Raw genomic sequence first — 13,994 nt, 5'->3', positions numbered from 1 at the left:
AAACTATATGTCCAAACATGTTCACCCCTAGAAAAGAGTTTTACCTTGCAACAAAAAAATCCAGACTTTAGCAGTTACCAGAATTCCCTCTAACACAAAGATAAGATTTCTAAGATCCACTTCCCTCATTGAAAATCGCCAATATGTGAGTATCTATGAAAAGGTTTACATATGGCTATAAAAGCAAATGTACCACAGTAAAATTACTGTACTGGGGGAAATGCAATAATGCAAAAATTAATAGAAAAATTTAAATATTTCAGTGTTTTATGATATTCAAACTTAAAGTGTCTATGTCATTTAAAATCATACTTGTTACATACAAAATTGCTATTCTCTATACATAAAGAACTTTCAACTGCCTATTTTAGTCTGGACCTAGTTACATTATAGCCTAAAGGAGTCATTTAACTAGCTTGGGGATTATTTTATTCACTTTTCTCCTTTAAAAAGAAATTAATACAAGTACCTACAAACAAAAAAGTCAGTAGTGTAGAAAGCTTTATAATAAATTTCATCTTGGCAAATGATCATATACAAATTAACCCAGGCTAAAATCACGATGATTTCATTTATTTGTTCTGTACATATCTGATTAATAGGCATTAATTTTGTTGATGGAAACAAGATAACTCTATTGTTATATACAGATTAGAAATGTAAATACTTAACATTTCCCACAACTACTGACTTGACAATTATTCTTAATGTTATTTCAAATAACACTGTGAATGCCAGAGGTTAGGTAAGCAAAGAGTTCTACTGCCCCCTATTGAAATAAATGAAAAAAAAACACTAAGAAAACTATTTTTGAGGTATCTGTGAAAAAGGAAAATAATCTTACTTTGCTAAATGCAGTAGTAGACAAACACAATTAACTGAAAACAACTAGACTATATATCAAAATACCATAGGAAAAGCTATAATCACCCAGCTTTCAAGATAAAATTAGTAGCAAAACAGGAAAGCCTTGAGACAGAAATGTTCTAAGAGAAAGGAGACCAGTACAACAATGTTATCTAATGTGATAGCTGCTACACTCCACTGCAGGCCACACTTCGCATGTGTATGTTGGAAGTGAATGAGAAGAAAGAGATTCTTAGAAAACAGACTCTTCAGTGAATCACAGCACATTTGCAGTACAGTTGCTCAAAAATAAATTATATCAAAATAGTCTCAATTTGCGCTGACTCTCATCCTCTCGGAATTGTTTTAACATAGGAATATTTTCAGGACATCTACCTATAAAACATACACTTAGAAGACTTTTATCTAAATGCGTCCTGCTTTTAAAAATGTCAATTTCACAACTATGCTTTATGGTACTTTGCATCATAAACAAACCAGTGATAACTTTAAATCTGCCTTTAAATCAAAGCTCTACTGTCCATGAACAAACTTGGTTTTTAAAACATGCCCCCTCCCCCTGTTCCTTTTACCTAATGTTTCAACCTGACAAGAATTACAATTCTCATTTCAGAAAAAAACAAATGTTTGAGGGTAAAGTAGTGTGTGGTCCTTAATAACAGGAGTTACATAAAAATTAACATCCAAGAACCAGATGTAAGAAGAGAACAAAGAATAGAGTACAGATCATAAAAGCAGGGAGAATATAAACAAAAGGAAAATTAAAAACTCCAGGCAGCAGTTCACTGAACAGCAGAGGGGCAGCAGTGAAGTGTCCCTTCATAGCCAGGACACACCACGTCACCTGGAGGCAACAACTTTCTACCCAGGTTGACAGTGGATGTACACGCCATGACATGCCTATTATCTAGGAGATACAAAAAATAGGAACCAAGTCCATACAACGCTACAGGGGAGAGAGACAATACAGAGAAACAGTCCACTGAGGTACACACAAAATGCAAATATCTCTTACATTTGTGCGCTACTTTCTTCCAAAGTGTGTGTCTGTTAATAAAATTACTCAAGTTCCGCAAGTTATGAGGATTAATCAAATGTTCATTCAAAATTTCAAAATAGCAACACGCAGAAAAACACAAATGTAGTCAAGCCTGTATCTTGAACGTGCTGGATTTCACATCGATACTGATTTCCTGAATAATATGAACTGAAAATTCTTTTACTAGAAGCACTATTCATTCATTCCTACTGGCTACAACTGTAACAGACACACAGGCATATTTTGAAGACATAACAAAGGAGTTAGAAGGACGCAAGAATCCCAAAGACACTCACCGCCAGTCATGATGCTTAAAGAAGAGCCAACAGATGGTCAAAATAGTATCCTTCAACCAGTGCCAGTTGTTTTTAGCTCCTCAGACTTAACATATGGCAGCCATGAGAAATGTAACAGTGAAGATATATAGAGAATTGTATGTATGTATCTATTATATAGCTCTGTGTGTGTGTATGTTTACTCATGGAATGTCCTAGTCCACACCAGCGACTTCTGGGTGATTTTCCTAAACTTGAAGGAAGTCTTCCCGAGTTCAAAGCAGAAGGGAAAAAGGACTTTCCAGGCTATCCTTTCCAGGCTATCCTTTCCCTCCCCAATTCCTCGTAAGCATAAATGTGAAAAATATGACCACAAAATAAAAGGGATAAAGAATGCAAGAAGGGGGGGAGGGGAAGGTTAATGTTATGAGGAAATAAATTTAGTAAGAGCTTCAGTTTAAAACAGATATATTTACTTATTCATTGGACCAAAAATGTGACTCATTGGGTATTTATTAAGCATGTGCCATAATACTAGGAGTAAAACTAAGCACTTTACATACACTGGGTACCCTGTCTTCATAAAAATCCTGTGAAACAGGTAACATCACCCCATATTACAGATGGAGAAACTGACAATCATAAAATTAAGTGACCAGCCCAAAGTTATACCACTAGTATGAAGCATACATAATACACTTTAACTCCTAACAACTAAGTTTATATTATTTTCTTGTGAAAACTGTAGTGAATTTATAAATTAAGTACATAATAAGACCCAACTCAACTGCTTAAAATAACCTGGAATAGTCACTGGCCCCAGCTCTTAAGAGAGACAGAAACACACATGTTGTAACAAATAGCAAAGGTGCTAATAACAAAGCAGTACTAGCACCATCCTTCAATATTTCTCCTATTATGCTCTGAATAATCCTGCCATTGCAATCTCTCCTTCCTCAGACACTCATCTCTATTTTGTCTTAAGATGAGACAAAACATCATTCATTTAGGTGGGATCATATCGCTCATCCTTCTCTATCTTAAAAATTAATATTATTATCATAATAACGCTCACTGACATATGAAATATATATCTCTATATGATGCAAGAAGAAAAACAAATGCCTAACTCTCTAACCTTTCATAGCATGTTCAAGTTCTCCAAAATTAATACTAAAGAGGAAATTACCATGTAGGATAAAACTAATCCAAAATTCTATTTTGCAAGAGCTGAGATTGAAACACATGCACACAAATACACAAACACACAAACACAATCCCAGCATCTTCATATTCCAGGCACTGGAGAGATGAAAGTATCTCCTCTACCATAGGTATGCAGACGAACTCACAAAATACCCAGAAATAACCACAAATACCTACAATATTTTAGGTGGCTATTCCCAGTTTTTTCCCCCTGCAAAATTTAAAACATATTTTAAGATTCTTGCAAGAATTTTAGAAAGGCACCTTGCAAGACAAGCAATTTCTTTAAATAGCGGTGATATGTGAATCTGACATCAAAATCTGTCACAAATAAAGATCTGTCAATTTGTTGGCCCTGGTATAATTTTAATTGAGTTATATTAGACTTTCAAACCAGAGACCAAAGACTCTGTTAACAATAAAATACAAGACCTCATAAACAAAATATATCATCTAAATGGGCCACCAGTCCTTACCTTTGAATCTTCGTTGCTCACTCCCAGCTGTAAGACAGCTTGTGGAGATTTCAGTTTTGCTTGAGCGGAGTGAGCCATCTGAAGGTTAAGCTGCCATCCAACCGTCTCGAGCTATAAAAGACAAGTGCAGATTGGAATCAGATGGCACAGAAGATGAAAACAGTCAACTTTAAGCAAATCTCCACTAAGCAGGAATGAACATGGATAGCATAGAAGTAGAAAGTAAGTTCCAAGATTCTCATTCTGCAAATTCTCCCTCTGGGCTCATGAGCTTGGCCTCACGTCACGCCTGTCAAATTCAACAATGAGATTGGTCTTTAAATAAACTGTGTTCTAAAAATAAAAGTTCTAAGACAACGCAATGAAGTATGCTAAGAGAGTCAGTGTTTGTTAAATAGTGAATTACTATTTCAAAACAGCACATCTTGAAATTAAAAATGTTAAAAAATTCTAAATAGCAAGTTGTATACACTGATGATAAATACTTTAATGTATTTATTGTCTTTCAAAAATGTGGGCATTAGGTGTAATACCAAGACAGACTTCTTTTTTTAATCTGAAGGGAAACTGAAGCGCCCAGATGGTGAAAGGTTCACACACAGCACAATATGGTCAGACAAAAACCTGACATGTTCCACCGAGGAGGTGCTACCAGCAGATTATCAAGGCTTTCCAAAGTTCTCTTAAGTTCCTGTGGTTCTCATTTGTGACTCAAACTAATTAGATCATTTCCTTTGAACCAATTAATTAACATGACAGTAAAATTTAATCAAGTAAGAAAAAAATAAAGACAGACTAAACAGTTTAAGATTTCTTTTAAAATATCAAATGGCATAAATGTGGCTGTATTGAACTTGACAACTTACTGCTTTCTCCAACCCTGAATCTATGAATATTCAGTATAAGATTTAATTTCCAAGAAATTATGAGTACCAAGACTTACGGAAGTTTTGCAAAATACAACTGTCATATACCTCTGACAACATGCCCCTAATAAATTATTTATTAAAACTACCTTAGTTACACTGGTAAGAATGGCAGTTTCACAACAAATTTTACTTCACCAGAATACTAATTGCTAACTTGAAAGACTGTTCAACAGCTAGAATCACAGCAGTGACTCAAAGCCAAATTGGAAAGAGAGCAATGAAAGTATTATCTATTCGAGAGAGGATGTGATGAGAAAATAAAGATACAGTTCTGTTCTTTCTGGCACTGAACCTTTTAAAGTTTATGGGTAAAAGGGGGGAACACATTGTGGAGACATCATCCCTAACACCATAAGTAAGAAACCAACTCCATGGTGCATATTAAATAAGGATCCTTGATGTACAGATTTTTAATACTGGTAATAGTAAGCGGAGTGTCTAACAGTAACCACTGTATTCCACGGTCACACGCAACAGACTCTTCAATAAAACAGGAAAAAACACGCTATAACTACTTTTCACATATGCAAGCACTCTGATACATATCACTGTATTAAAAAGCACCTTCTAGGTATTCACATGGACTTTTTGACATTGCTATCACTTCTTTCAACCGATCAGATTCTTATGCTTTAACCACTTAAGATAAATGATGAAGATAGTGAGTTTACAAATTAAAAAATAATCCCACTGTGGTCTGGTCTACGTATAAATTAACTCAGTTTGTCCCTCATAGCTACAGTGTTGGGAGAATTAAAAAACACTGAATTTTAAGCTTTTTTTTAAAGATTTATTTATTTATTTATTTATACATACATACATACATACATACATACATACATACATACAAGCACTGGGCACAGTCAGAAGCGCGGGAGGGTGAGAGAATTCACCAGAGCCAGAGCGGAGAGCAGAATGCGGGGAGCAGCGGGCAGCAGGAGAGGTCTGTGCATCATGTGGGACCCTCGCCTGGCGACTGGGGATCGAACCGCTGCTGCTGAGGCTGTGCACAGCTTTGCAGCCCAATGCTCAAGCGCTGCGCCACCAGGGGAGGCCCAACCTTATGTTTTGCTTGAAGCTTAAGCTGTTACTCACTAGTTATATGACTGTGCTAAAGTCACAATCTTTCAAGATCTCCATTCCTTTATGAAAAATGGAAATAAATCCACCTATCTGCTTTTTTGAGTTACTGATAATGTCTAATAGGAAAATGCACACTTACAGGTTTTGGAAACAGCATTGTAAATATAAGTTACTTTGGCAATTAATTTTTTTCTCTAGTATCTTTTCAATATAGTGGGCATTCTCTGTTAAATTAAATTGAAATTAACAAAATATTCACAATGAAAGATAATCTTTTTTTTTTTTGTGGGACCCTCGCAGGCGGCAGGGGAACGAACCGGCGCTGCAGAGGCTGCGGGCAGCCTCGCAGCCCAGTGCTCAACCGCTGCACCACCAGGGGAGACCCAAAGAAAGATAATATTTAAGATTTATGATTTAAATGTTTGTGGGTTGGCTTTTTAAATTTCCAGAACTTACTATTAAATTCTGTGATTTAAAAATATTTGCCCTTTGTCCACACAAAAGAGTAACTGAAAAAAACAAAAAAAAAAAATTGCTAAGTTTATACATAGGCATGTGCCCATACATACACTTACACATAAAATTTCAGAGAAAACGACTGATAGAAACCTCAAATGAGGAAATACAGAGAGGATAACCAGAAATTAAAGAAATTTTACAATTCATTAGAGCAAGACAAAAAAAGCAAAGTCTTTTTTCAGTGAAAGCAGGAGACAAAGAAAGCCCACACTACTTGAGATAGGTACTCTATTCCCATGTAAAAATGAAAAATACAAACAACTGGTGAATTATAGTAAAGTTTATGGAGGTTCCTGTGGTGATCGTTGCAACTTTTCTCAAACCTGGGAATTATATCAAAATAAGTCAAAAGTTACAAGGAATTTATCTAAGAATTATCAAAGGAAACTAAATCTAAGTGAGGAAAGTTTGATTTGGAATGGGATGCTTATACAGTCACAAAGTGTCTACCCACACATGCTTTTTAGTTACAAAAGAAAAACAATAATTATGCTATGGAAAAAAACAAACAACATCTTAGCTAAAAGGTCAAAATTGACATCAGCAAAAAGTGGCAAACAGACATGCGTCTAGTTATGGCATCCTGTGAGGCCCACATGTCACTTAGGCAATTTCCTAGCCAAAACATCAGGATCCAAATTTGATCATGAAAAATAACAGAAAAATTAAAAGTGGAAATATCACATAAAATAAGTAGGATGTAAGCTTCAAACATCAAAGTCCTATAAGGCAAGGAAAAGCTGAGACAAGCAAGTAATGCCTTGCATTACTAGAACACATTATTATATTATTTCTCTGGTCAATAGTAAGTGATATAAACATGAGTAAGAAAAAAACCCTTTGCCAAGGTGAAAATCTTACAGCATATTATTTAATTGTTCCTCTGAGACTCATAACTGAAAAACAAATATGAAAGTCATCAATATTTTAATTACCTACGAAGCAACAAAATCTAGTGTAGAATTTTGCCTGAAGGTAGCTAAACTACATTTGCTTCTATTTAAAACACATTTCTATCCTGTGTATCTCAGACATTTATAAATTAAAATACCCAAGCACCATGTTCATCTAACTGGATTTATTTCATATTCAAATTTAAATCTGAGACCTTATACATCAATCAACCCCCTAGCTTTAATGTCATCAAAACAATATAAAACCCAAAGAAAATGAGTCACTAATATTTTTAATGTTTTTCAACACATGCCAAAACTGTTAAAATGGTAATTTTTATGCATTTCACTTCTTACCTGACAATGTTACTAAGATGTTAGTTCAAAATACAGTATCTTTGTTCTTCCTCTAATTTCCAAGTAACAACTACAATATAAGCTTAGATTTTTATAATTGCTTCATAAACCACAATTCTAAGCACATAAAAAATTAGTCTAAAGTACAATAATATTTACTCTTCTAAATTGCAACAGAAAAATGTAAAGTTATCGCCAGATTTTAACTAGTGGTTCTCTAAAACAATAGCCACTGTTTGGATGACATCACAAGGCAGGAAATACATCTTAGGTTGTAAACTGATAAACAAAAAGTTCCACAAAACAATTTTACCCAGAACAGTATTCTTCCATGTCTTTATGTTCCTTCTTTGTTTTTTTAAATGCTATTTCAAAACCCTCTAGGTTGATTTTATTACCCACTAAATCACCATCTACAGGCTACCTACAGTTTTAAAATACTGTTTAAAAATACTGAAGGAATACTGAAGGGTTTTAGGAATTGTGTGCATGGCTATTCATCAAACAATCATTTACTGATATTATAATAAATAATGAATAAACATAAAATTAGAGCTATAACTGCTAAACTGGAATATACTATCCATATTGTCATTATAATCCACATTTTATCTTAAAACTGGCAAATACAGGGCCTCCCTGGTGGCGCAGCGGTTGAGCGCTGGGTTGCGAAGCTGCCCGCAGTCTCTGCAGCACCGGTTCGATCCCCAGCTGCTCCCCAGCCACCGGAGGGAGGGTCCCACATGGCGCGCAGACCTCTCCTGCCGCCCGCTGCTCCCCTCAGCAGTATATTTCGTCCGACTGTCTGTTCTGTTCCCTGCTCTGGCTCTGGTGAATCCTCTCACCCTCCCAAGCTTCTGACTATACCCAGTGCTTGTATAAATAAATAAAAATAAATCTCTAAAAAAAATAAAATAAAAAAAAAAAAACCTGGCAAATACAATAAGCATTTCAGAAATTCATTACATAATGAGTCAATACTAGTTAAGAAGTTGAGCATGTATTTAATATAAGAAGAACATGAACCTATTTTTAGACTTACTTAAATACCTGTTCCACAAATTTTTCTTCAGAACTTGTCTCGATTTTAATAACGCCATCCTGTACAAAGTAACGATTATTTACATGGAATTTCCAACTTAAAAACAGTATGTACTGGTATCAAGCAGTGCACATTAAAAAAAACACACAAACAACATCTATAAACTCTTGACAAAATAAAAAAAAAAAAAAGCTGAGGTCTCTTTACAGAACAAAAAGACATTATATGGGCTTGTGGTTTGTTTTTTTTAACCATATTTATTTGCTGGCTTGCTCACTGGCTAGTATTTTTAAAGTATTGCCCCCCGCCACCCCATCATCCTTGTGTCCCCATGGCCTTTCTCTCCCCACTCCCTCCTAACCAAAGTCCTCAGGATGTTTACTGAGGCCCACCGGTTTTTGAAAATGTTTTTATATTATTGAATTATGTGCTATGAAAATATCCAATATTTGCTTTTATCATTCTGACTTTGCTGCAAATAATTCTCTCAAATTCCCTCCATCTTGTTGCAAATGGCTGCATTTCATCCTTTCTTATGGCTATATAATACTCTATGGTATGTAAATCCCACATCCTCTTGATCCATTAATCTTTGAAGGATATTTAGGCTGCTTCCATGTCCTAGCTATGAACACTGTGGAACATAAGGATTTCCATTTGACAGTTTCATATTCTGTAGATATATGCCCATCAGTGGGATTGCTGGATCCTATCATTATTTCCATTTTTCGTTGTTTGAGGTAAATCCAGATTAATTTCTATTAACGGTTACACCAGTTCACATTCCTACCAACAGTGAAACAGGGTTCTTTTTTCTCCACATCCTCTCAAACACTTGTTATTGGAGGATTTTTAAAATGTCATCCTCACAGGCATGAGGTGGTATCTCACTGTCGTATTAATCTACTGTCTCTCATTAGACGTGAGAAGGAACAATTTTTCATGTCTTTCGGCCTTCTGGATATCCTCTTCGGTGATCTGTCTGTTTACACTGGCTGTCCATTTATTAATTTTATTGGTGAATTATATACATTTTTTATATATCTTGGATATCAATCTCCTCTCAATTATATATTACCTAAATTTTTTCTCCCATTCAACAGGGTATCACTTTAATCATCTTGTATTTTCTTTCACTGTATAGAGGTAATTCCAATTTTTATTTTACTCCTAATTATCTTGCTACAGGAGTTCAGTGACCAAAACTATCTTTGTTGTTAACATCATGGAATATATCGCCTATGTTTTCTTCTATGTATTTGAGTATTGCGGGTCATATATCTAAATCTTTAATTCATTCAGAGATTTTTGTGTGTGGTACTAGCAAAGTAATCTATCTTCATTCTTTTACATGTAGCTTTCCAATTTTCCTTGCACCATTTATTACAAAGACTGTCTTTTCCCCATTTTATGCTCATTAGGTGCTAGTGTGTATATGTATATGGTTTTATTTCTGGCCTTTCGATTCTATTTCATTGATCCATGTATCTTCTTTTGTGCCAATACCAAATTGCTTTTAATACTGTTGTTTTACAGTAAAGTTCACAGTCAGGTAATATATAAACCTCCTCTCTCCTTTCTCAGGGTTGCTTTTGTAATGTGTGGAGAATGAAAACATAATGCAATGCTGAAAACCAATGAACCAAAGAAGAAATTAAAAAAAAAAAAAAATACCATGAGAAAACAAAAATGTAAATGAAATATACCAAAACTAGGGCCTCCCTGGTGACGCAAGGGGTTAAGCACCGACTATGAAGCAATCTGCAGCTGCTGCAGCACGAGTTCAATCCCCAGCCAGGGAGCTACCCATATGGCACAGCAGACCTCTCCTGTCTCACCCGCTGCTCCCCTCAGCAGTGTATTTCAGACAATCTGCCTGTTCTGTTCCCCACGCTGTCTCTGGTGAATCCTCTCACCCCCCCCACACACCTCTGGCCTGTATTCCAGTTCTTGTATGCATAAATAAACTTTAAAAAAAGAAAAAAAGAAACAAAAAAGGAAACATTACAACAGATATCACAGAAATACACAGGATAATAAGAGCATACTATAACTACACACCAACAAATTAGACAAACTACAACAAATGGGTAAATTCTTAGAACATACAACCGATCAAAACTGAATCATGAAGGAAGAAAACTAGAGATCAAATTTCTAAAAAAGGAGATTAAATCTCCTAAAAGGAGACTAAATCTGAAATAAAAAATTCAAGATGTTACCATTGGGGGAAACTGAGTAAAAGATACCTGGGATCTCCCTGTGTTATTTCACAATTGTATGCAAATCTACAATTGCCTCGAGACTGATTTTTTTAAATTTATTTGTTTATTTATAAAAGCACTGGGTATAGTCAGAAGCGGGGGAGGGTGAGAGAATTCACCAGAGCCAGAGCAGGGAACAGAACAGGCAGACTGACGAAATACACTGCTGAGGGGAGCAGTGGACGGCAGGAGAGGTCTACGCACCATGTGGGACCCTCGCCGGTGGCCGGGGATAGAACCGGCGCTGCAGAGGCGGCAGGCAGCTTTACAGCCCAGCATTCAACCGCTGCACCACCAGGGGAGGCCCTGATTTTTTTTTAAAGATTTATTTATTTATTTATATAAGCATTGGGTACAGTCAGAAGTGCAGGAGGGTGAGAGAATTCACCAAAGCCAGAGCGGGAAACAGAACAGGCAGACTGATAAAGTACACTGCTGAGGGGAGTAGCGGGCTTTGCAGCCCAGTGCTCAACCGCTGCACCACCAGGGGAGGCCCTGATTTTTTTTTTTTAAAGGGAAGAGGCATGAAGAAGAGAAGAGAAATATGAATAACTATGGAAAATTTGCACATTCATATTTACATCTCATTCTTCAGTATCTGATTTTGGTATTTAAAACAAACCTATTCCTCCACAAGGTTCTATAATTCTAGATGGCTTTTGCATATTCTCTGTATTCTAAAATTACACATACAGAATGAAGCATGATATACAAACTTTTCTAAATCTGTCACACAGTGAAAGACATTTTTCAATTTGATGTAACCTGCGTTAGGTTAGCCTCTTGAAATGTTTCTCATTATAAACCTGTATCATCAGAAAACATTATCTGCTGGGAAATTCAATGACAGAAGATCCTTCAAAAATGGCATGTGTATATGTATATGTATACAATTAAACCTGCATTTAAGTGGATTCAGAATAATTTTATTTTTCTTTAAGATAGACAAGTTTCCCTCATTTCTTTTTTAAAAAAAAAAAAATTGGGCCTCCCCGGTGGCGCAGCGGTTGAGCGCTGGGTTGCTATGCTGCCCGCAGCCTCTGCGGTGCCGGTTCGATCCCCGGCTGCTCCCCAGCCACCGGAGGAGGGTCCCACATGGCGCGCAGACCTCTCCTGCCGCCCGCTGCTCCCCTCAGCGGTGTGCTTCTGTCCTTCTGCCTGTTCTGCTCCCTGCTCTGACTCTGGTGAGTTCTCTCACCCTCCCGCGCTTCTGACTATACCCAGTGCTTGTATAAATAAATAAATAAATAAATAAATCTTCAAAAAAAAAATAATAATTTAAAAAAAAATTATTTATTTATTTATTTATTTATACAAGCACTGGGTACAGTCAGAGGCACGGGAGGGTGAGAGAATTCACCGAGCCAGAGTGGGAAACAGAACAGGCAGAGTGACAAAATACACTGCTGAAGGGTGCAGCAGGCATGGCAGGAGAAGTCTGTCACGCCAAGTTTCCATCATTTCTACTATACTATATGGAGATTTATTTCCTAAGGCAATATATGTACAGAGTTTTCCCAAAGGAAACAAGATGACACCACCAATTTAGGAGTACAATTCATTGGCAACATCCGCATACCTGTCCACAATAAGAGCACAGATGACTATACCTCAATAGTTCACTTTTTGCCTTTGGAAAGAAAATGCTATAGAATATGAAGAACGTACTTGTGATCAGCCCAAATAGGTTCATTGATCATATCGGCAAAATTTCAACCATTTGTCAATTAGAAGCTCTCCTGGAGATTCCAGATATTAGTTCTCATTTTTAAGTTCACAGTACCCAATTTATGCAGCTACACTCTAAAAAATCAACTTGCTTGGAACTTAGAATAAATTGACAAATAGAGTAAAATTTTAAGTAGTGGTTAAGTCACCAAGTAACTTAATAGAAAGAGTGTAGGGAACCATTCACTGATGAGCTGATTCTAAAATGGAAATGGAAATAAACTTGACCCTAAAAGAGTCAACGTGATTTTTTTTTTAAGTTTAAACAAGGAGCCAAACTACCTAAATTCAAGACTTATTATTAAGTAACAGCAACCAAATAAACACAGAAAATGATGTTGAACATGCTTATGTTTAATATCCTTACATTATTAATCAGGTGGCTGAAATTTAACAGACTGAAAGTACCAAATGTTAGCCAAAATAAATTGCTGCTTTTGGAATGGCTAAGCACTTTGGAAAACTGGCAGTTTCTCTTCAAATTAATATATTATCCTACAACCTAATCAATCCACCTCTAAGTACTCCCCCAAGAAAAGTGAAAATATAGGTCCAACAAAAACATGTACATGAATGTTAATGGACTTATTCAAAGTGGCCAAGAAATGGAGAAGGCCCAAACACCTATCAACAAGCAACAGGTGAAGGGACAAGCCATATGAGAGAATGCCACCCTGCAATAAAGCAACTACCAGTGCATGCCACAACATGGATTAAGTTCAAAATCATCCTCAGTGGAAGAAGGCAGACAGAAAACAAATACACCTGTATGATTGCATTTATATAAAATCCTAGAAAATGTAATGTATAGAGACAGAAAGCAGATCAGTGGTTTCCCTGGGTCAGGTTTCAGGGAGGAGGGGTGAAGAGACAGCAAAGGGGCATGAGAAAAGATCTGAGTGTAATGAAAATGCTCTGGATCTTGACTACGGTAATAATCTCATGGGTATACATCTATCAAAATCATGGAACTACACAATTTAAAAGAATACAGTTGTTAAACTACGTGAAGTATAATTCAGTAACATTATTTCTAAAAAGTTTCAATCTGCAAAAAGCTATAACAGAAGAATGTAGAGATGCAATGCTACAGCATCTTCAATCTGCCCATCCTCTGCTTGTCACTGGCAACATTAGGCTACAAGGGTCCAGGCCCAGGCAACTCTCCTACTTGCCTCCTGGAGAAATAAACGTATCTGACAAGGCTAAGTATGCAAAGACAATGTGAGGTCCTCAGAAATGACTATTATGCTTTAGGGTATCCGTATTACACAGATGTGAATCTATTAGATTGAATACATGCAGACAGATAAAAA

The 13,994-nt window shown here is 36.2% G+C and overlaps 1 protein-coding gene across 5 annotated transcripts in view; it reads right to left on the bottom strand.

The window, feature by feature from the left end:
- COMMD10 (COMM domain containing 10) overlaps positions 1-13,994 on the bottom strand; it is a gene marked incomplete at both ends in the record, with an annotated part of 122,712 nt that overhangs the window by 92,704 nt on the left and 16,014 nt on the right. For 4 of the 5 annotated variants that reach the window (XM_084252744.1, XM_084252742.1, XM_084252740.1 and 1 more), the window contains one exon: positions 3,864-3,974. The exons of the other annotated variant lie outside the window; for it this stretch is intronic. In XM_084252744.1, coding sequence (XP_084108870.1) covers positions 3,864-3,974 — 111 coding nt within the window. The remainder of the gene's footprint in view (positions 1-3,863; positions 3,975-13,994) is intronic. 5 annotated transcript variants of the gene reach the window in all.

The sequence above is a fragment of the Talpa europaea genome (genome assembly GCF_964194135.1).
Source record: "Talpa europaea genome assembly, chromosome: 13".
In the NCBI taxonomy this organism is placed as follows: Eukaryota; Metazoa; Chordata; class Mammalia; order Eulipotyphla; family Talpidae; genus Talpa; species Talpa europaea.
Note: the sequence above shows the minus strand (reverse complement) of the source record. Positions and strands in the feature narration are given on the sequence as shown.